At 33.9% G+C, this 25,038-nt stretch overlaps 1 protein-coding gene and 1 long non-coding RNA gene across 6 annotated transcripts in view; one reads left to right on the top strand and one right to left on the bottom strand.

The window, feature by feature from the left end:
* Nucleotides 1–25,038, bottom strand: part of LOC116419465 — a 132,800-nt gene that overhangs the window by 1,465 nt on the left and 106,297 nt on the right. For both annotated transcript variants that reach the window (XR_004229791.1, XR_004229792.1), the window contains 2 exons: nucleotides 14,131–14,309; nucleotides 3,718–3,842 (listed from right to left, as the gene is read on the bottom strand). This is a non-coding gene — a long non-coding RNA (uncharacterized LOC116419465). The remainder of the gene's footprint in view (nucleotides 1–3,717; nucleotides 3,843–14,130; nucleotides 14,310–25,038) is intronic.
* ARMC3 (armadillo repeat containing 3) overlaps nucleotides 1–25,038 on the top strand; it is a 131,822-nt gene that overhangs the window by 10,484 nt on the left and 96,300 nt on the right. For 3 of the 4 annotated variants that reach the window (XM_031939869.1, XM_031939868.1, XM_012551246.2), the window contains exons 3-5: nucleotides 6,514–6,631; nucleotides 21,656–21,781; nucleotides 24,820–24,888. In XM_031939869.1, coding sequence (XP_031795729.1) covers nucleotides 6,514–6,631; nucleotides 21,656–21,781; nucleotides 24,820–24,888 — 313 coding nt within the window. The remainder of the gene's footprint in view (nucleotides 1–6,513; nucleotides 6,632–21,655; nucleotides 21,782–24,819; nucleotides 24,889–25,038) is intronic. The other variant, XM_031939870.1, reaches the window with a different exon arrangement.

Genomic DNA, 25,038 nt, shown 5'->3' with positions numbered 1-25,038 from the left:
ATCACTTAGCAGTTTGCCTCGTTTTTTTTTTTTTTTTTTTTTTTTTTTTTTTTTTTTTTTTTTTTTGTTGTTGTTGTTGTTGTTGTTACTGTTTTTTTTTTTTTCCATCTGTAAAGTGAATTTGGAAAAGGAAATGGCAAAAGACATGTATTTCTGCCAAGAAAACCCCAAATGGGGTCATGAAAAGTCAGACACAACTGAAAACTGAACAGCAAAAATGGTCACAGAGTAAATACTTGAAGGATTTGAACTGATCTTCCCGACTCCAGCCCAAGCGCTATATCCACCATCACTCAGCAGTCCTTAACAATAATGCTAACCAATTAACTTCATCTCCATCTCATATTTTAATAATATCACAGTGAATCTATAGGGTGCAAACAATAGTTCTACATATGCTTCCTCATGGCAGTTGAAGCATTTCTCCTTCCACACACTGTTTTACCTGGAAGAAAAAAGAACCCAGAAATCAAAAACCTTGAAGAGGTGGATGGAGTCAAGGTTGCTGAGTAGAAGCAACAGTCAAACTCTCCCCAAATTCCCCTTGAAATGCCTTATTTTAAATAATGTCTGAAATTGAATTTAGGGGCAGCAGAAGCAATAGAAAGTTCAGGGTGAGTCATATTCCAGTTCAAGAAAGCTTTGGAAAGAAAGGTCTGTGTCCCAGAGGTGGGAGCTGGCCTAGAGCCAGGGTTGGAGGTTCATTTGTGGGCCAAGGAGGAAGCTTTCACAGCAGAGATAGTAAGGTATCTGGTCAGAAAAAGATAAAAGGGACTCCTAGGTAACTCCATTGCCTATAACCACTTCTGAGCCACAGTTTCAGGGCAGAGGAAGGTGCTTGTAGTCACAAAGGAGGAGGTGCTCTGAGGAGCAGTGTTCTTTGCAGTCACAAGAGATCCTCCCTGAGGAGCAGGATCACTTATAGCTACAAGGAATCAGAGGTACTTCCTGGTGTAAGGGCCAGTGTAGACCAGGAGAGAAGTGATTGTATCTCCTCCCAAATCACACTACCTTGGAAGCACTGAAAACTTCACCTCCCCTTCCAAACCCCTAGAATTAGCTCTGAAAAGAACACCTGAAACTTGGGACAGCACCTCTCCCCCACCCTGGGAACAGAGCCCAATTTTAACATAAAATTCTAAGAAATAGGCTTGGAAAATGAGCCACTGACAAAAAGAACTTGACCGTAAAAAGTTATTATGGTGACAGGGAAGATCAAGACAGAAACTCAGAAGAAAACAATGATATTAAAACATCTACAAGCAAAGCCTTGATTGAGTTGGATGTAAGCCCAGCAAGAATTCCTGGCAGAACATTTAAAAAAAATTAAAAATCAAAAAAAAAATGGTAGAAGGAAAATTGGGGGAAAAGTGAGACCTATATGCACAGAAATGATTCTTGATATTATCAATAAGTGTTCTCCCTTCCATATTCAAGAAAGATGAACCTCCATTATTTGATCATAATTTTTTGTCTTTTCATCTAAAACTATCCTTTGTTTTTGCTGCTATCCCCAGTCCCTCAGTATTATCCTAGCACACAAACTACCATTTATGTTCTTTCCCCTCGCCCAGGCAATTAGCTTAAATGACTTGCCCAAGATCACACAGCTAGTACCAGTCAACAATCTGAGTCCAGATCCCAATTCAGGTCCTTCTGACTTCAGGGCCATTGCTTTATTCACTACACCATCTAATTGCCCCTAGCTACACTCTTTTTAACATGATACATTAGTCTTGATACATTGGTAAGAGAGTTCAACTCCATACCACTAACTACTCTTAGAACAAGGCCCACTCTTTGGATAGATCTGCCCTGTGGACTTATGGGAGAACATGAACAAATCAGAGTGAGAAGGCACTGGTGGATTTAGACATTAAAGGTAATTTTATCCATTATTTAGACTTTACCTAAACTAATCAATTTTTACAATAAATTTCTACTGATCTCTAAATATGTGCTCTACACACATTCATATTAGATAATTTTTTATCTATTTTTCTCCTGCATTAAACTGCCTCTCCCTTTTGAAATAATTAGAGCCTCAAGTCACCAAAATCTATTTTATATACCTCTTGATATGTTAAATACTATGGAACTCATTAACTTTCCTTAAGCTAACTTTAAACTTGTGTCCTATGAGGAAATTTTATTTCCATTACTGATAACATTTTTATATTTAACATATAAATTAGGTTATTCTTGATTACAAGAGATGGCTCCCTATAGAAAGAATAGAGAAAGAGGGGTATATTTGAATATTAACAAAAATTAAAATATTTACGTCTATATTTGAAATATGTAAATTGATAGCTTCTCTAATTATCATAGTTCTTAAAAAATTCTGAGCCTAGCTAGAATACCTCTTTTTTTTTTTTTGGAGCCCTGTTAGTAATTTCACTTCATCATTTATTTAGTACATAGTGTACTGAAATTATAATCTCACCACATGGTTTTTGATGACTATGGCTTCCTCATGTGAAAGCAGAAGGAATCAGTAATTACAGTTCCATATTATTTGTTTAGTAATGTATCATTCTATTATATCTATCATTTTACTTTCAATTTACTTAAGATAAAAATTACTATAATATGATAGAATCTCTGGGAGTAGCAGATTTCATGCTGACTTCCTCTGCCCACAACTCTATGCTGACCCTTACCAAAGTGCAATATTTCTTCACCTTTAACAGTTTTTTAATACTGCAATTTTCATATCCTTATTTTTCGCTCTTATTCTTTAAATAAAATGAGACCCTATGGTCTTATACCTCCCGTTTCTCAACCTTTAAAATTATTCTTTTGAATGAGTATGTAGCCTAAGTACAAATCACTGAAAAATTATTTTGCTCATATGTATCCTATTTTAAACCAATTTAAAATAGTGAAGGGCAGGTAGATAGCACAGTAGATGAAGTACTGGAACTGGAATCAGGAATAACCTGAGTTCAAATTCAACTTCAGATTCTTAGTAAATGTGTGAATCTTGGTCAGTCATTTAACCTCTGTTTGCCTCAATTTGTAGGTGAAAGAAATAACAAACTACTCCAGTATCTTTGCCAAGATAATCCCATGGACAATATGGTCCACAGAGTTTATTAAGAGTCAGACATAACTAAAATTTGGAGAAATATTTATTACCTTGGTTTCTATCAACTATCTCTACTAGCCTGTACTTTTGTAATTATCCCTTTTTGCCAACTGAGGTCAGATGGACTAGATTCAGTCTTGGATTAAATTAGGGTTTATAGAAATCCAGAAAATTTCCTCCCTGAGAATATCCATAATTGAATGATTCCATATTTGAGCCAGCTCATCTGGTGGTGACCCAAGTATCCAATTAGTATTTTGAACATAAACATCTATTATAATATAAAGAAGGATATAAGCGGAATCTAAATCCAAGTCCAGTAGAAAGGAACCAAATTAAAAGCATCAGTATTGGAATTTCTGCAACATAGTTGAAGAGTTAGAACTTCTTCAGTGAAGACTTCTTTAACATCCTCTCTCAATCTTGGTCTTTCCTGCCTTTGGCTTCTTAAATTATGATTGCCACCCTTGCTCATCTGCAGAGTCACATGAGGTTGTCATGACCCCCAAATACGGGGCCTTAGGTCAGGCAGAAGTCCTTAGGAATTGATCAGACAGCCAAAGCTTTACCTGCTGCCATCACTTGGCATTGCTCTTCTCCAGCCCAGCTGCATACAAGTGACTCACCTGCTCCCAGCTCCCAGTTTTTATCTCTTATAATTTAGAGCTAATGATTTGTATATTCTTCCCCATACTTCTAGTGTATAACACTCTAAAAAATGAAGCTTTTACTCTTCCCCGCAGCGTCCTTCCTGTAACCCCAAAGAACAGGAAAAGAGAAAAGTCATCATTTATGCCTGTAATAGTCTACATCTACTTCCCTTTCCCCTCTTCCCCATTTAAGAGTTTGCTATTCTTGAAAACTACATTGACTGTATAAATACAGTACAGTCAGTTTATGAGCATATATTATATAACATCTATCAGATTATACCTAATATACATTTATATATACACATATAATATTATTAATATTATTATTATTTATGGTTGTTTGGATCACATGCAGATATCTATGGTGTATAGTAGCACATAGAGTTGTTTTATACAGTAGAGAGGAAACTCATGATGGAGAATCCATATTTATTATTGTGTGACCTGGCCCGTCATTTAAACTCTTTCCACCTCATTTTTCTCCTAAGTAAAAATGAAGATAGTATGATCTCCATTCCTAAGAGTGTTATGAGGATAAAATAGAAATAATTGTAAAGCATTTTGCAAACCTTGAAACACTGCATAAAAATGATAATACTAAGTAATTTAGCAAACACATAGACTAAAGAACAGACATGAAAACTATTTTTAAAGCTTTTTATTTTCAAAATATATGCAGTTTTCAAAATTCACCCTTACAAAACCTTGTATTCCAAATTTTTATCTTCCTCCCTTCCCCCAACCCCTCACCTAGACTCAAGTAATCAAATACATGTTAAATATGTGCAATTCTTCTATACATATGTCCATATTTACCATGCTATAGAAGAAAAATAGATGAGACAGAAAACTACATGCAATCAAACAACAAATAAGTGAAAATACTGTGTTGTGATCCACACTCAGACCCCATGGTCGTCCTCCTGGATGCAGATAGCTTTCTCTATCACAGTTCTATTAGAATTGGCCTGAACTATCTTACTGTGGAAAAGAGCCATGGCTAACAGAATTGTTCATTGGATAATACTGTTGTTGCTGTGTACAATACTATCTTGGTTCTACTCACTTCACTTCAGTTCATGTAAGTCTTCCAGACTCCTCTGAAATCCTGATCATTTTTCATAGAGCAATAATATTCTATCACATTCATATAACATAATTTATTCAGCCATTCTCCAACTGATGGGCATCTACTCAATTTCTGGGGCCTTGGCACTACAAAAAGGGCTGCCACAAACATTTTTGCACATGTGGGTCCTTTTGCTTTTTTATGATCTCTTTAGGATGCAGGCTCAGTAGAAAAACTGCCAAATCAAAGGTTATGTACAGTTTGATAGACCTTTGGGCATAGTTCTGTATTGATCTCCAGAATGGTTGGATCACTTCACAAGTCTACTCACAATGTATCAATGCCCCAGTTTTCCCACATTCCCTCCATCATTCATCATTATCTTTTCCTGTCATCTTAGCCAATCTGAGAGGTGTGAAGTAGTACCTCAGAGTTGTCTTAATTTGCATTTCTTTGATCAATAGTGATTTAAAACATTTTTTTCACATGACTAGAAATGATTTTAACTTCATCTAAAAACTGTCTGTTTATATCCTTTGACCATTTATCAGTTGGAGAATGGCTTATATTATTATAAATTTGAGTCAATTCTCTATATATTTTACAAATGAGGCCTTTATGATGCCTATTTTTGAGTATTTAAAGGGTTATCACCTAGAAGAGGGAAGAGTCAGGAACCATGGAATAGTTGCACAGGGTTGCTGTAAAAAAAAAAAAAAAAAGCTCCCTAACAATTATAGCTCTACTAAAAGTAAAATGGATCAAAATAGTGGGTGTTCTGTCTCTGGGGGGTCTTTAAAGATTTGCTTGAATGACTGATTTTGGGGCACATTGTAGTAGAGATTGCTTTTGTGTAAGGTTAAACTAGATATCCACTGAGATCCTTTCTCACTCTCAAATGCTATGATATTCTGAAAGTGGGTGCCCACTGACTGGGAAACGGCTGTACAAACTGTGGTATGGAAATGAAATGGAATATCATTGAGCTATAAATAATGACAAATATGAGGAAATCGGAGAAAGGTAGAAAGATTTTGTATGTTCTGTTGCATGAAATAACAAACACAATTGTTAATAATAATGTGCATAAAAATCCACTGACTTCTAGAAAGCTGTAATAACCAAACTTGGTCTTGAAGAACAAAAAAATGAAACATACCACCCCCCTCTTGCTAGAGAGACAAGAAAACCAAGGGACAGAATGCTCCATGATATCAAATAATTTCATGTTCATTATTAATGTTTGTTTTTCTCTGTTACAAGGAAGGATTTAATTCTAGGGAGAAATATGTTTACACATATATATGCATATATACATTATACACACAGACACAGACACACACTATATATATGTATATATATATATAAATAATGATGATGTAAAACAAGAAAATTATTAATTTTTAAACAAATTAAATTCACTCAAAGTGGCCACTGACTATATCTTCTGAAGCTTATAATCTATTCCCTATTTCTAGAAATTTTTTGAAAATTCATTAGATGGGCCATAATCTTTGCATAGCAAAAGCCCTCAGGTTCTGGATTTCTACTTCCCAAGCTTGTCTGTCAGCTGCTGTGGTTCCTCAGATAGCCAACAATTTTGCCACATTCAATTAAGTATTTCTAGAAATCTTTAATTTTGTTTATGTGATACATTCTAAAGATTATTTGTTAGTGAAATATTACTATTTTTATTTCAGTTTGATCCATTGACAATTGAAAGTAAAAAGGCAGCAACAGTGGTGTTAATGCTTAATTCTACAGAAGAAGAAATTTTGGCTAAAGCATGTGAAGCCATTTATAAATTTGCCTTAAAAGGTTTGTTTTTCCCTTTGTCTTTCTTTATAGGTTAGTTACTTTTAGAATATTTATAATATGATAAGCTCCATTTTTATGCCATGATTAACTTATTCCTTATCAAATTCTTTTAGGAGAATCAGGTTTCATTTAACATAGTCCTTCAGAGAATTAATTAACAATTTACAGCTTCTGATCTAATTCTTTATTATTTCACATGAGAAAATTATTAGGTCTATATGAATCATATAAACAGTTGGTATAATTTCAATATTGAATAAAAAGCCCTGACTTTTCATTATAGCATACAGATTTTTTTGTGTGAAAATTAATGCATTCAGAATTCTATTTACCTTAAAAATACTTTACATTTAACATATGATAACAAAAAAATTGTTACTTTGCCATCTTCATCTCTTGGATGAAAGCATATCCTAATCACCCTGTTTGACAGAGGACACAAGAATCTTTCCAGTCAACTAGGTTCTCACCCTTAAATTCTTCTTTGATTGTCCCATTTCTCTTAATCCCCAAATTCCATTACTTGCCAATTTTAGCCAGTTTTATCTCCATCTATCCATGTGCTCTAGTTACATAATCGCTACCCTAAACTGGAGCCTCATAATCTTTCATTTAGACTATTAAGAGAATTTCCTATTTGCTTCTCTGCTTCCCTGGTTTCTCTCCTATAGCCAGCTGCTAAATTGATTCTCTTAAAGCATATATTACTCCCCTAAGAAAAATCTTGAATAGTTCCCTGTTTCTTTGGGATAAGAAACAAAACAGCTATGCCTGAAAATTTAAAAGTACACTTCAATATAGCTCCCACTAACCTTTTAAATCTTTGTCTTATTCCCCTCCTCAGACCTCATAGCTATTTTTCACACCTGGAATTTCACTGCTTATCTCTGTCTTTGCACAAAGGAATAGATTTCTTCCTCATTCCTGCAAGATAGAATTCCTATCTCCAAAACACAGCTCAAATACCACTTATTACAAGAGAGCTTTCCTGATCTTCTAGTGGTTAGTGCTGTCTTCCTATAAAATTACTTTTTATTACTTTGTACATATTTTGAGTTGACTAATCTGTTTCCATGTTGCATAACCCTAGGAAAATGTAAGTTCCTTGAGGACAGAGTGTTTCCCTCACCCTGACCACAATTCCTTGCTCAGAGTAGTTCTTAATAAATATGTATTGGATTGAATTACATGGTCTTGTTTTGACATTTTGAAGCATTGTCTGAACTACTATTAATCTTAGTAAATGTGAACCCAAATTTATCCTGTTTGGTATTACTTTGTATGACTGCTTAAGCCACATTGCTAGATACTTGAGCTGGGCTCAGGAATTCAGTCCTTCCTCTGAATTAACTTAAAGTTAGTTTAAGGGATGGAGCCAAGATGGTGGAGAGTAGACAGGTCTTTGAGCTCTTCCCGACTTCCCTTTAAAAGATCAACACAAAATTAAGCCTCTGAACTGGTTTTGGAGTGACAGAACACACAAATATTTGGAGTGTAACAAATTTTCAGAAGAATATATTTAAGAAGAACTTAAGAAAAGGTCTGTTTCAATTGGGCATGTGGGGAGGCAGCTAAACACGTGCATAGCACAGAGACCATGGATGGTATGGTGTCAGCACACTGGGGAATCTACCAGGAAGCTCTTAGTCAAAATACAACAGCATTAATAGCATTGACTATTTTGGTCTGGGACAATCTCCCCTTTGCCTTAAGAGCAGACCTCTACCTTTTAAAAATGAGAAAAAGGAAAAAAAAAAAAAAAAAAAAAAAAAGCTCTGACCATAGATAGCTTTTATGGAGAAATAGAAGAACAGATCTCAAATCCTGAGAACATTGAAGGCAAATCAACTCCAGATGAAACCCCAAAGAGTTGATCTTCATCTCACAAGGATCTTAAAAGAGTTAAAAGAAAAATGGGGAAAGAAAATGAGAAATTTACAGGAGAGTTTGGAAAAGGAAACACTGAAATATTCTTAAGAAAACTCCTTAAAATAGATTTAGAGAAATGGACTTACAAAACAAGTAACTCCTTACAAAATAGATTTGATGAAATGGAAAAAGGAACCAATTCATTGAAAAACAGAATTTATGAAATGGAAAGAAGTCCAATAAACAACAGAACTCATTTAAAAGTTCAATTATAAAATAGATAAGAGAGCTAACTAAAGAAAATAATTTGCTAAAACTTAGAATTGAAGTGATTGACTCAATAAGATATCAAGAATGAGTCAAACAAAACAAAAAAAATAGAAAAAAATGTAAAATAACCTATCAGTGGGAAAAACAATTGACCTAGAAAATAGATCTAGCAGTGTCAAACTTAAGAATTACTGGACTTCCTGAAAACCATGATAAAAAAAAAAAAAAGAGCCTAGACAATATCTTTCAGGAAATCATCTAAGAAAACTATCCTGATGTGTTAGAACCAGAGGATAAAATAGCCATCAAAAGAATTCACCAATAACCTCCTAAAAGAGACCCCAAAATGAAAACTTCAAGGAATATCATAGCTAAATTTCAGAATTATCAGATCAAGGAGAAAATATTGCCGGCAGCCAGAAAGAAACAATTCATATATTGAAGAGCAACAATCAGGATTACTTAGGGCCTAGCAGCTTCTATTTTAAAGAATCAAAAAAGCTTGAAATACTATATTTTGAAAGCAAAGGAACTTGGATTGCAGTTGAGAACCAACTGTCCAGCAAAATTAAGCATTATCTTTTCAGGAGAAAAGATGGACATTCAATGAAAAAGGTGAATTTCATTAATTTCTGGTGAAAAGACTAGAGCTGAACAGAAAATTTGATCTTCAAATATAGAACTCAAGAGAAGCTTAAAAAAAGATAAAAAGGAAAGAAAAATATAACTTTCTTGTAAAAGTTAAAAACTTTTTATCCCTATATGGGAAGATAATATATTTAACTCTTGAGAACTGTATGTTATGGGCACACATAGAAGTTGTAGATATCATTTGATTTTATTGTGATGATATGAAAAAGGAGCTAGAGGAGGAAAGGGGATTGTACTGAAAGAAGAGTAAAAGGGTAAATTACATCTCATGCAGAGGCAAAAAAGTCCTATTGCAATTGAGAAAGAGAAGGAAGAGTAAATATTGTGTGAACCTTACTCTCATTGGATTTGGCTCAAAGAGAGAATATCAAACATATTTGGCTTCACAGAGAAACTTGTCTCACCCTATAAGGAAGTAAGAGAGGAAAGGGGAAATTAAAGAGGGAGGCTAATATAAAGGGGAACAGAAGTAGAAGAAAGGGATAAGAAGGGAGGAAAGGCTATACAAGGGAGGGAGGTGGTGTTCAGATGCAAAACACTGGGGATGGGGGAAAAGAGGAAAGAAAAGAGAAAAATATAATTTAGGGGAAAATAAAATGTTGGGAAATAGTAATTTTAACTGTAAATGTGAATGGGACAAATTCTACCATAAAACAAAGCTGATTGAATTAAAAGCCATAGTTCTACAACATGTTGCTTCCAAGAAACACATTTAAAGCAAAGTGAAACATACAGAGTAAAGGTAAAAGGATGAAGAAGAATCTATTATGCTTCAGCTGAAATAAAAAAAAAAAGAAAGAAATCCTGATCTCAGATCAAGCAAAACCAAAAATAAATCTAATTAAAAGAGCTAAGGAAGGAAACTTCATTTTGCTAGAGGGTACAATACATATCAATACTAAATTACATATACACCAAGTGGTATAGTATCCAAAGAGAAGTTAAGAGAGTTGAAAGAAGAATTAGATAGCAAAACTATGCTAGTGGGGGGGATTCTCAATGATGCTCTCTGAAAACTAGGTAAATCAAACCACAAAATAAATAAGAAATTAAGGAGGTAAATAGAATTTTAGAAAATTTAGGTATGATAGACCTTTATAGAAAATTGAATGGCGATAGAAAGGAATACCCCTTTTTTCTCGGTGGCACATGGAATCTACACAAAAATTGCTATGTATTAGGGAATAAAAACCAAATCAAATACAGAAATTCATTATGATGTGATAAAAATTATATGTAATAAAGGGCCATGGAAAAATAGACCAAAACTGGACAATCTAATCACAAATAATGAGTGGGTGAAATAACAAATCTTAGACGCAATTGATAATTTCATCCAAGAGAATGACAATAATGAGACAATAATATGCCCATGCCAAAATTTATGGGATGCAGCCAAAGCAGTTCTTAGAGAAAGTTTTATATTTCTAGTTGCTTACTTGCATAAAATAGAGGAAGGAGAAGGTCAATGAATTGAAAATTTAAAAAGCTAGAAAAAGAAAAAATTAAAACCCCCCAATTAAATATCAAATTCAAAATTCTGAAAATAAAAGGGGAGATTAGTTAAGATTAATTTAGAAAGCAAGAAAAATAAAAATAGTTTTGTGGAGAAAAAAACAAACTAGAAAAGCTTTTAATTAATTTGATTGAAAAAAATTGTTAATATCAAAATGAAAAAGGTGAATTTTCCATCAATGAAGAGAAAATTAAAGCAACAATTAGGAGCTACTTTGCCCAACTCCAGGCCAATAAAATTTTATAATCTAAATGAAATTGATGAATATTTACAAAAATATAGATTACCCAGATTAATTGAGGAGGAGATAAATTAAATAGTCCCATTTTAGAAAAAAAAAATGAACAAGGTATTAATCAACTCCCTAAGAAAAAATCTCCAGGGCCAGATGAATTTACATGTGAACTCTTACAAGCATTTAAAGAACAATTAATTACAATACTGTGCAAACTATTTGGAAAGAAAAGGAGTTCTACCAAATTCCTTTTATGACACAGATATGATGCTGATAACTAAACCAGATAGGCTCAAAACAAAGAAAGAAAATTATAGGCCAATTTCCCTCATGAATATTGTTGCAGAAATATTAAATAAATTATTAGCAAAGTGATTACAAGAAGTGATCCTCAGGATAATACATCATGACTAAGTAGGATTTATACCAGAAATTCAAGACTGGTTCAATATTAGGACAACTATTATCAAAATTGATTACATCAATAACCAAACAAACAAAAAACATATGATTATCTCAATGCATGCAGAAAAGCATTCCTATTTAAAACACTAAAGAGTATAGCAATAAATGCAGTTTTCCATAACACTATCAGTAGCATCTATTTAAAACCATTAGCAAGCATCATATGTAATGGGGATAAACTAGAACCATTGCCAAACTATATTATAAAGCAGTGGTCATCAAAATCATTTGGTACTGGTTAAGAAATAGAATAGTTGATCAGTGGAATAGATTAGGTTCACAAGACACAATAGTCAATGACTATAGTATTCTAATGTTTGATAAACCTCACTATTTGACAAAAAATGTTGGGAAAATTGGAAATTAGTTTGAAACTAGGCATTGACCCACACCTAGCACCCTATACCAAGATAAGTTTGAAAAGGTACTCTAAATCACTATTGACCAGAGAAATACAAATTAAGACAACTCCGAGATACCACTACACACCTCTCAGATTGACTAAAATGACAGGAGAAAATAATGATGATTGTTGGAGGGGATGTGGGAAAACTGAGACACTGATATATTATTGGTGGAGTTGTGAATTGATCCAACCATTCTGGAGAGCAATATGGAACTATGCCCAAAGGGCTATCAAACTCTGCATACTCTGATCTAGCAGTGTTTCTACTGAGCCTGTATCCTAAATAGATCATAAATAAGGGAAAAGAATCTGTGTGTGTAAAACTGTTTATAGCAGCCCTTTTTGTAGTGGCAAAAAATTGGGGAAGCCTATCAGTTGAGGAATGGCTGAACAGATTATGGTATAACTTATTATACCATGAATGTTATGGAATATTATTGGTCTATAAGAAATGATCAGCAGGATGATTTCAGTGAGGCCTGGAGAGACTTAATGAACTGATGCTAAGTGAAGTGAGTAGAATCAAGAAAACAGTACACAGCAGCAAGAAGATTATGTGATGATCATTTCTGATGAACATGGCTCTCTTTAATAATGAGGTGATTCAGGACAGTCTTGAATGGAAAGAGCCACTTGCACTCAGAGAGGGGACTATGTGGATTGAGTGTGGATCAAAATATATGATTTTCACTCTTTTTATTGTTGTTTGCTTGCAATTTGTTTTCTTTCTCATTTGTATAGAAGAATTTTACATGTTTAACATATATTGGATTACTTGCTGTCTAGGGGAGGGAGTTGAAGGAAGGGAGGGAAAAAATTGGAACACAAGATTTTATGAGGGTAAATGTTCAAAATTATTGATATGTTTTGAAAATAAAAAGCTTTAATAAAAAAAAACAAATTAGTTTAAAGGAAAGGTTGTTATTTCTCATGCCTTTGTCCCCTAAAATATTTATTTGTTTAGCCCTACAAAATTATTATCCTGAAGAGATATTTTGAATCATAATTGTCTAAATATTCTTGTCTTTGTGTAAAGGAATTTTTATCTCTTCTAAAGAGACATCAATTCTGTTTGTAGTCAGATAAATCCCTGCCTCAACCCTATAACCTATCATCTTTTCTCTGTACCTACCAAGACCTTTTCTTTGTTGTGTATCATTAAAGAGGATCCCCTCCTTCTCTGAGAAGTCACTGACTTTCTGAAGTAGCTAGCTGTTCTTTGTTAACAGATATACATATCACTATTACTATCACTGTAACAGATCTCACTCAGGATCTTAAAACAAATTGAGACAGAGGTTACCCTGAATTTTGGAAGACTATTCTAAGGGAACACAGGTGCTGGAAGATCAAAGTAGTAAAAAATTTTGAATATAGGCTCAATAACAGATGGCAAGTCAGTCTCATGAATATCAGGCAAGTTATAGCTGTGAAGGCTTTTGGCCAGAAAGACCAGTTGGCAAATTCTTTTTCTACTATACTTTTTCTACTGTACTAATTCTACTGAGATCTACAATCATCTACATTCTAACAATGATGAATATCTATTGAAGTATGTGTGGAATACTTACACTAAGGATAATGTGTCCTTCAAGTTTTGAATTAAATGTCAACAATATTTAAATGTTCAATATAGTAATATTCATTATAATGTATGATATTAGTAAGAATATCTAAGAGTGAAGATATCAAATGATTAGAAAATATATTAGGCTTTACTCTTTTAAAAAGTTAAGAAATCAATGCCTTTTAGTCCATATGTCTACTTATCCATTTCTACAAAATCTTTATGGGAATAATGCACATAACATGAGAGCATAAAGGTTTGAATAGGGAAGAGTGGACCACATTTTTATGATCACACAACTGACTGAAAGGAATAATTTCCCACTATGCTAACCTTTGCTGGCTGTTTTAAAAGCATTTGATTCAGCTCAGCAAAATGTCACTTTAAATTTTCTCTCTAACAAGACATCTCTCAAGTGTTTATTATCAAAATTATACAATATTCATGCAATATAAAAATAATATTAAAAGATAATTAAATAATATTAAAGATAAGATTTAGACACAAAATGAAACATTACTGCCTGTGTGCCAGTGTCATGGAAGAACTTCAGCAGAGCTTGAATCAGAGGAAGATTCTTTGTAGATGGCAAGGCCTTCCAGATGCTCCAAATTACATGTATAACATTGTTTTAATTGCATCTATTCTCAAAATATTGTGGAGCCTCCTAAATGAGATCCATAATTTCTTTAGGTAGATCTGTGAAAGAAAAAACAAAAACATAAAGAGCAATTATTGTCCAAACTATGATATCTAGTTGAATAAACAATCTATTAGCTTGTCCATCAGTTTTTATATTTTGTAAATTAGCAATCACTGGGTCCAAAATTCAAGAAGAGAAAAGCAGACTGGATTGTTTTTGGGAAATTGAAGGTTCTTTTAATGACCCCAAACTACTCCCTGGATCAAAGGTCCATCTTTTTAATACCAACATTCTTGCAGTATTGTTGAATGATTTCAAGTTATATAACACTACTCCAAAGAATTGAAACTGTGGGTCATCCAAAAGACACTGAAGAGGCACATGGCATGGAGGAGCAGATTTCAATGCATTACAAACCGGAATCATGAAAAGTAGCTTAAGGAACATCACTAAAAATTCATGAGACTAATCATATGATAAGAAAAAGAAATGAACCTAACTCAGGTGCATTTTGGTTCAAGTTTTGGAACGTAATGAGAAACTCAAAGGTCATCCAAAAGTTTAAAAAGATTTGCTAATCACAACAGAAGGTTATTCAACCAGCATAGGCATTCTGGATACCATGAGTTGGTCCACTTGAGGGAAGCTCTCTGATTGCTCATCACGATTCACCAGCCACCCATCAGAGAGTTCCTTGTGGTTGCTTTGAATTTAAACAACTAGGAATCTGTGTCAGCAGCTTGAAGCTTTAATGTACCGAGAAAAGCAAGATTCAAGTATGATCTCAATATTTTTTAAAGAAAGAAAGCCTAACTTAATTAGGAGCAGATGTTGGGAAACAGACAAACCAATTTCTTAGTGTGATTGTGATGCTTATAAAACTGAAGGAGGACATGGATAAGAATTGCTCCACTTGAGCAGGCAAGAATGATGTTGTGCTTTGTCTCACTGCAGGGAATTCTCACATTGATGAGTGCACAGATCCATCTAATTTTCTTTTTGAAAATGTATTTTTTCTTTCATTTTGAGTTCTGAGCTGCTTTCCTTTCTTCATCCCAATATCACATAAGAGAAGGTCAAAATTTTCACACATGTACTCCCAAAATTTTAACACTCATATGTCTGTGTATATGCAGGAAACTATGCAAGGCATACTTCCATATATCAGTTTTTTTCTGTGAAAGTGGTTAGCATTTTCCTTTGTAGATGACTTGAATATTCATATTATTCAGAATAGCTTAGTCTTCCTTGTTATTTTTCAAGCAATTTTGGTGTCTAAATACACTGTTCTTTTGGTTACTTGTTTCACTCTGCGTTATTTCATGCAAGTCTTTCCATGCTTTTAAAAAGTCAATCTGCTCAGCATTTCTTACACCCAGAAGTATTCCATCATAATTATACTCCACAACTTATTTAGCCATTCTCCAATTGATGGGCATTTCTCCAGTTTGTAATTTTTTGCTACTACAAAGAAAGCTGCTATAAATTTTAGAACATAAAGTTTTTTTTTTTCTTTTTCCCGGATCACAATGGGAAACAGACCTAATAGTGGTAGTGATGAGTCAAAAGATATAGTTTTATAACTCTTTGGTTGTTACTTCCAAAATAGTTGGATTGGTTCACAGTTCCACTAACAGTGTATTAGTGTCGGCTATGATCGCCTTTGTCTGAGAAACTCTGTCTATAAAATTGTTCCCTCAATTTTATACTTTCTTCTAATCTTGGCTACAGTTGGTTTTATTTGTACAATTCCTTTTTAATTTAATATAATCAAAATTATCCATTTTATATCCATGGTGCTCTCTTTATTCATAAATCCTTCTCTTATCCATAAATCTTTTAGGCAATTTATTCCAATATATTGCCTTGTTTATTTATAAATTATTCTCCTACTTATAAACGTGATGGATAAAGATGATAGTTAAATTCACAGGAGATGCTGAGATCACCAAGTCAAAAAATATAGAGAAAATAAGAGAACCCAAAACAGAACTTTATGAGGGAACTAGGAACCCACTATCAAGGAGCATAACTTCCAAAAAGAGTTGGTGTAAATACTCCAAACAAAAGACTTAAAAATAATAGAACTCAATTGTTGTGGAGAACCTTTGCTTTTAAGCAATCTGAGATTGTCCCATATCCCATGAAATGATGTTGCTTATGCCTTTGGATACACCACAAATGAACTTTATTGCCTTTTTATCTCCAAGGAGAATCTGTGAGCCATCCTTCCACATAGTTATAATTTACATATTCTGCTGTCATTTAATTCCTCCCACAGTTTCTCATTTAGGGCAATTGCCTTCAAAGTAGGTGTTGTGTCAATATATGCATTACTATGATAGGGGTAAACTATCTAAGAAAACTCTTTTGGGATCATTAGTCATGGTGGAGGGGCCTGCATCACTCAATGAAATGGTGAGGCATGGATTATCTTAAGATGAACAGGCCACCACAGGCAGTTCTGACAAAAGGTGGAGGAGAATATTAGACAAAAGGACGTTGGAGAAGGAAATGGCAAACTATTCTGGTATTTTTGCTAAGAAAATAATAATAATAAAAGAGATGACATCAGAAGATGAACCTCTCCAGTCAAAAGATCTAACACACTAGTGGTAGCAAAGAGTGGAGAACAGTATTAATAAAATAATAATAAAGTGCCTGGGCCCAAACTAAGAGGAAGCTGAGCTGCAAATATGTCTGGTGATGAAAGGAAAGTCTAATGCTATAAAGATCACTATAGTCTAGGAACCTGGAATGTAAGATTTTTTAATCAAGATAAGCTGGATGTGGTCAGATGAGTGATGAAAAAATTAAATATTGACTTCTTGGGTGTCAGTAAACTTAAATAGATGAGAACAGGTAAATTTAATTCAAGTTATCACTACATAAACTACTGTGGGCGAGAATCCTTTGGAAGAAATGAAGTAACCCTCAGTCAATAAAAGAGTTCACTGACACCCAAGAAGTCAATATTTAATCTTTCCATCTCCTTTTTGACTACATCCATGGGAGGTAGCAACAAAAAACTTTCCAAGGAGAAGGAAGAATAAAAAAAGCAAAATGACTGTCTGATGAGCAAAGAAAGATAAAAGTAAAGGAGAAAATGAAAGATAATACCTGGATAAATACAGGATTCTAGAGAATATCAACAAGATATAAGACATTTTCTTAAATGAGCAATGCAAAGAAATAGAATAAAACAATATAATTGGAAAGATAAAAATTCATCAAGAAATGGAGATATCATGAGTGTTTCATGGAAAAATGGGCATGATGAAATAAATATATAAATAGTAGGGACTACCAGAAGTAGAAAAGATTATGAAGAGATGGCTAGAATATATAGAACTATAGAAGAAAAATAGTAATTGTGATGCTATGATTACTCTCTAGAACTAAACATCCTGGAGAATTATGTCAATTAATCTTTAAGAACTATTGTTAACAATAAGGCTAATGGACCTAATTGGAATCCCTTCTAAAAGATGCTGCTGCACCCAGTATGCTAGCAAATTTAGAAAATCAATAGAGGATACTAGATTGAAAAATAGCAATTTAGATCTCAATCCTAAAGAAAAAATGTTAAAAATTACTGAACAATCATGTTCATTTTATATGCTAGCAAGGATGTGTTTAAAATTCTGCAAGTGAGGCTTCAGCAATATGTTAGCTGAGAATTACCAGAGGAGCAGGCCAATTTTCAAAAAGGCAGAGGAACTAGAGATTAAATTGCCAACATTAGATAGATTATGGAAAAAGCAAGGGCATTACAGAAAAACATCTACTTTTGCTTCACTGACCACATTAAACCTTTAACTACATGGATCACTAAAAAAGGTAACAAGTCCCCAAAGAGATGGGATTACCAAATTGTTTCCTAAGGAACCTATATGTGGGTCAAGAAGCGATAATGACAACTGAACCTGAACAACTTGGTTTAAGATTGGGAAAGGAGTATGGAAAAGCTATATATTGTTGCCTTATTTAACTTGTATGAAGAGTACAAAATGCCAAGCTAGATGGGAAAAAAAAGAATTAAGATTCCTGGTAGAACATATCAACAATATAGGATATGCAGATGATATCAGTTTGATGGCAGAAAGTGAAGAATTAAGAAGCCTCATAATGAGGGTGAAAGAAGAGAGTATAAAAACTTTGTTGAAGCTTAACATAAAAAAAAAAAAAAACTAAGATCATGGCAACTGGTCCCATTGCTTCTGGCAAACATATGGAGAATAGAAGGTGTTAGATTTCATGTTATTGGATTCAAAGACCACTTCAAATGGCTACCACAATCATGAAATTAAAAAGCACTTGCTCCTTGGAAGGAAAGCTATATCAAATCTTGACAGCATGCTAAAAAAAATCAGAGCCATGACCTTGTTGACAAAGTTCCATATAATGAAAACATGGGGTTTTCAAGTAGTAATGCTTAATTTTGAGAGCTAGACTAAAAGGAAAGCCGAGTACCACAGAATCAACATTTTTGAAAAATGGTGGTGAAGACTTTCAAGAACTCCTTTGAGAGCAAGAAGATCAAATCAATTAATCCTTAAAGAAATTAATTCAGGCTATTCACTAGGAGGTCAAATACTGAAGCTGAAGCTTAAAAACTTTGGTTACATAATGAGAAGATGAGACTCACTGAAAAAGACCCTGGAAAGATTGAGGGCAAGAGGAAAAGGAGTCAATAGTGAATGAGAAAGATAGCTTCATGGAAGCAATGAAGCTGGACAGACTTTGAAGGGTTTGTGAAGAGTCTGACATGATTTGATAATTGAACAACAAATCCAAGAAGATGGGTTGTGCCCCTCCTCTCCTTAATAATTAATCATACTTCAACACAAACTCCCTCTCACCCAGTACTATCCAACACTCCCCAATCCCTTTTCTTTCCACTACCCTTTCAATCTTTTAGGTTGACTCCTTATTCTTCCCTCAAGCCTACACATCCAATCATTTGTAAAGCCTTGCTGGTTTCTCTCATATCCATCCTTTTTTCTTCTTCCTCTCACATAGCAACTACTTTTGTTTAGACTCTCATAATCTCTCCCTGGACTATTATACCCTCCCAATGGTCTCCCTTCTTTCAAGCTTTCCCCAATTCAATCTGTCTTCCACAAGATGCCAAATTAATAGTCCTTAGGTAGAGTTCTGATCATGTCATTCACCTAATTGGGAATTCCCAGTAGTTCCTTACTAACTGCAGTTTAAACAATTGTTTCATTTTTAGCTCATCCTTTTAAAAAGTTATTTTTTAACTTTTACGATCAATATAATTATACCATAGTATTTATATTTAATTTATATACATATTATAGAGAGAACATAGTCTCAAGTTTTCTTTTTTTTAAATAAGGGGGCTATGTAATCAAAACAGTTTGGAGACCACTGATTCAGAGCACGAGCAACTTACTTGATGTTTATAGGTTATCTAAAATCTGCATAAAATCTATCTCAAATCTCTTTTTACACAAAGGACTGAGGGTCATTTTGTCTTTTTTCTTTTTTTTACTGCTCTGCTATAACTACCACCTATAGTGATTGAATATTTAACTTTCTGTTGATAAGCCTTTCCTAACTTAGCTAGGCTTACTCTCAGCAGATATGATTTGTTCCTATTTCTATGCACTGAGCCTTTGAATACTGGTTTTGAATTTATAATCAAACATGCTATATGAGTTTATCTTTCCTAATAAGAGGTTTTGTGCAACAATCTAAATCACGTAAGTTATTTTAAATGTATTTCTGTGATTTTTTTTCTTTTTAAGTTCTTTTTTTTTATCACATTAGAGACCTATATAATCATTTCAAAAGCATTTTTCTGCTTTGAAGAAAATTACATTTTAGCAACTAAGGGAATTCTGGAGGTATAATGGTAACCACTGGTGATCATTTGAACTACCTTTATTTAGGTCTTTCTGGTCAATGAAATCCCACTTTTATTTATGAACATCTAAGATCAAAATAACAACAGAGCTCTGGTCCCCATTCCAAACTACCAGACCCTTGATGAAATCAACTGAAGCCATAGAGATAACCTTAAGTAGGAATACCCAGAAACCATAGAGATGCCATAAGTAGGAACACAATTTAGGAGAGGGTGAGAAGTAAAGTTTTTGCACAATCTTATTTATAATTGAGTAGAGCTGTTGAAATATCCTCCTCTGTACCCTCTACATAGGTGACATAAATAAATACATCGTTAGGATACCCCATAGTCCCTTCTGACTAGTAATTGCATTCTAGAGAGGATAACTAGCCAATAATAAAAATATGGTTTTCCTCTATTAAGCTCCTTCTTCAGCTAAATGAAGAAAATGACTACAGTAGGGGAAAAAACTTCATTTTCTTTTCAGTAAATAAGAATTGAATAAAATGGAGTTAGGAAAAAAAAGATGTCACTTTCTCTTAATATTTCTTTTGTTTAGGAGGTAGGTGGCTAAAGGGAAGAGGTCAGGATATGATGCTGCTCACAACAGTAAATTTAGAGATGATGTGTGGAAGAGAGAAGCTAAGAAAGTACTCTGGGAGATCTACAAATTAACTCTTTCACTGTCTTGAGTGATTGAGAATGAAGTAACTAGGGAAAGATAAATAAAGGGAAAAAATACTTAAGAATAGCAAAGGATAAAGCAAACAAAAATGAGGGAATTTTAAATTACCATTTATCTTAAAAACTTGTCGAAAATTTACTGTATAAACTGAACAGTTTAAGCAATTTAGATATTACAATGAGTAATTCTATTAGGACAACACAGGGTACAAACTGATCAGATTGTAACTTTCTAACATTAGAAATTTTATTATTTATCTGATGATCTCCTTACTAGGATTTGCTAAAAGATTCGTCCACAGAAGTTTCTATTTTATATAGAATTGAATGCTTTTGGTTTGCTTTCACATCCATAAATTGCCTTAACTCTTCAAAAAGCCCATGAAGTCAGATGTGTTATTCCTGTTTTTCAGAAGAAAGTAAAACACATAGTAGTTTAAGTGACTTTCTTAAGATCATGAGTCAGTAGCAAAATCTGGACTAGAAACCGTTAACTTCGAAGACGGTGCTTTTCTTAGAATATCACATTGCCTTCTATGTAGGAAAACCCATCTAGTGATTATTGTTCAGCTTTTCTCTAAAGCAGGAGGATGCTTGTTTTGGTTGAACTTTGTTTTGTTGTGTCTCCATCCTTTACACTGTTAATAGTATAGAAAGTCTCTGAAATATGTTGAAATATATGTGAAAGCAAATGATGATGGACCCAGAAAAATGGAAAAAGAGGGGGGAAGAATAAGAGGGGAAAACTCTAAATTGATGTGACATTTGAAAGGGAGCAAAGGAAAGTGAAGAAGACTAAAGATAAAATGCAAATTCTATAAGTCTTATTTATGTACATCTTAGGTGAGGAAAATAAAACAACTCTTCTTGAACTTGGAGCTGTGGAACCTTTAACAAAATTGCTTACACATGAAGACAAAATTGTCAGAAGAAACGCCACCATGGTATTTGGAATCCTGGCATCTAATAGTAAGGATCTATTTTTCAACTATGTTAAGTACTATGTAATGCATTCTAATTTTATTTTTATTTTAAACAAGCTTCCTTCAAAAAGTCTTTAAGGCTTACATGACAGCCAAATCATCACTATATAGATGTAACATGTACTTATAGCTATGGTAATCTCTCCTGGTACTGACAGGAGAAACATTTTTTCATTCTGTTTTCAATTTCCTGAGCTAAAGAAAAAAAAATCACAATCTTGAATTTTAATGCTGTATATACCTGACTATTTTGACTTTTTTTTTTGCTCTGTTGAAGGTTGTTGACCTATAAAAAACAACTCACAAACCAAGCACCAAATAGATGTCAATATTTTTGTTTTGCATTTTTATAGGGAATTATTGATGGATACATTGTTAGATAGGGAGATGGACTATACACCTATGAGTGATTTCCCTAGCAGAGTAAACTCTACTAATGTAGATTAGCCCATTCTCTGCAATTTACCATCTTGATGAGTTGCGTCAAACATTGATAGGCTTTAAGTGACTTCATCAGTCACCCAGTGTCAGAGGTGGGCCTTGCACTCAGGTTTTCCCGACTTTGAGGCTAGCTTTCTACTTATTGTACTATAAGCTGTATCATACATTCAAAAAGTTCAATATATACCTATTCCAATTCATAAAACAAATTCATAAAACAAAAAATTTAGAAGATTATTATTAACACTATTGGGCACCATAGTGCTTAGAGTTCTGAAATCAGGAAAATGCCTTCCTGTGTTCAAATCTGGCCTCAGACACTTATTATGTGATCCTGGAAAAGTCCCTTCACCCTGTTTGTCTCAGTTGCATAATCTGTAAAATGAGCTGCAGAAGGAAATGGCAAACCACTTCTGGATCTTGGCCAAGAAAATCCCAAATGGGGTCATGAAGAATCAGACATGCCTCAAATTACTGAGCAACCAATATTTATATGATCAAGGGATGCAGCACATATAGTAAGCTCCTTGAATATATTAAATTGGATTTAGACACAATTTTGAAGGACTTTAGAAAATGATCTGGTCAGAGTAGAGGACCCAGAGTATCCTGTTCCCTGTAGCTACTTCCAAAATGAGAAGATTCACGTAAATGGTTAAGGATTTCAGTAAAAGGGCTTGTATTAACCACAGACTCATAGTTCCTATTCTGTGGGGCCCCTTGATAAAATCCCAGCCTGAGTCAGCAGTTATTTCCATCTAAAATTGGGTGATCTCTGAAAGCCCCCACTACTTGTAGACATGAGGCTACCTCGGTAAATTGTCACATAAATAGAGTTATCAGTAATACCTTCCAAGTTGACTTCAGGAAGGTCTTCTATCAAGGGGGCTTGAGATTACCAACAGACTAGGAATTCCCTGATTGGATGGCAAAGTTCAATTCTGGTGTGCTAATGGTCATTATCCTTCTGTTATGGTTCTGACTAGAGCCACTGTCTTTGGTTGTTGTTCAAAGATAGTTTGAGGCATCTCTGTGTTTGAGAATGATCCTTTTTGTCCATTATTCATTAGTTTCCCACAGAGCAGAAATTAATCCCCTCTTAAACCCTAGAATTACATCAGCATACATATTTAAACAACTTGTAATTGGAAAACAAATTATCAGTGGCAATCATGTGCTACATTTTTGTGTCTGACTGGATTTAACATAAAAATCACAGTACAATATGAGATTTTGTTCCTTCCCACTCATTCTTCACCCTGAAATCCAAGCTAAGCATTGTTGTTATTCAATCATGTCTAACATTTTGTAGCTTTTTTTGGTAAGGGTAAAGATACTGCTATGGTTTGCCATTCCTTTCTCTAAATCATTTTACAGATGAGGAAACTGGGGTAGACAGGATTAAGTGACTTGCCCAGAGTCTCACAACCAGATTTGAAGTCAGCTCTGACTTGGGCCCCATACACTATCCCCTGACACTCCTTGATGTCCAGAGGAAGTATAGATCTATAGAAAAGCCTCATCTGAAAGTTTCTTCTACAGTTTGACTGCCTCATCTCAGACGGTCAGGTTTGCTTTCAACTCAGGCCTCAAATATCCTTTGTCTCAGACTTTGCCAATTCCCTCACACCTGCCGGGAGCCACCTTTGGTGCTTCCAGTTTCCTATATTCCCTTTGCCTTTCATTTTTAATATTCCATGTGACCTAAGGGCAGCTAGGTGGTGCAGCAGATAGAGCACCAGCCCTGAAGTCAGGAGGTCCTGAATTCAAATCTGGTCTCAGATACTTAACACTTCCTAGCTGTATGACTCTGAGCAAGTCACTTAACCCTAATTGCCTCAGGGAGTGGAAATATATATATATATATATATATATATATATATATTCTATGTGACCTATCACTGGAAGAAGTATAGGCAATGATTCTCTCCTTAATTTATATTTTTCTCAAAGTAATATTTAAATAATCCCTTTAGGGATTTAAAAATAAATGCAATTTTTAAGAAACACAGAAATAAAATAAAGCAAATTTCCTTTGAGTATTATAACAGTGTATTTGAGTATTATAACATTTATAAATATTTGATTTGTAGATTTCCTTTTCTTCTTCTTTGTCTTTTTTTTTCCTGAGACAATTGGGGTTAAATGACTTGCCTAGGATCACACAGCTAGGAAGTGTTAAGTGTCTGAGGCCAGATTTGAAATCAGGTCCTCCTGACTTCAGGGCTGGTAACTCTATCCATTATACCATCTATCTGCCTCTCCTTTTCTTCTTTTTAATTTTTAATAAATAATGTATATGGTATTTCTATTTTCTCATGTCAGGCTCTTATACAGGTTTAGAATGTATAAAATGCTAAAGAATAATTTGGGCATGAAATAAAACTTAATTGCTGACCCAATATATTTTTATATAAAATGTTTTCTATAAAAATGTTTGTAACCCTATGCCATAGAAATATTTCTGTATTAAATAAAACCATAGCATTTTCATTGTATTGCATAAAGTTTGGCATTCTCCTTACACTTTTCTGTTTATTTTTCTTTAATAACAAAATATGAATTTTCATTTTCTCTTTGTAGATGATGTTAAAAAGTCGTTGAGGGAATTAGATATCCTGAATGCAATTATTGCTCAGCTGGCACCAGAAGGTAACATTATTTGGCATTTATAAAAAAATGAAACTATTGCCACCCAGTGGGAAAAACAATTTATTAAAAATTGATAACAAAAATTTTTAAATCTAATCAAAGTTCAATTTTACACTTAAATAAAGGAAAGGGGGTGCCTCTTTTCTTTAT

This window comes from Sarcophilus harrisii, chromosome 5 (assembly GCF_902635505.1).
Source record: "Sarcophilus harrisii chromosome 5, mSarHar1.11, whole genome shotgun sequence".
Lineage (NCBI taxonomy): Eukaryota > Metazoa > Chordata > Mammalia > Dasyuromorphia > Dasyuridae > Sarcophilus > Sarcophilus harrisii.
This window is presented reverse-complemented; position numbering and strand designations above follow the sequence as displayed.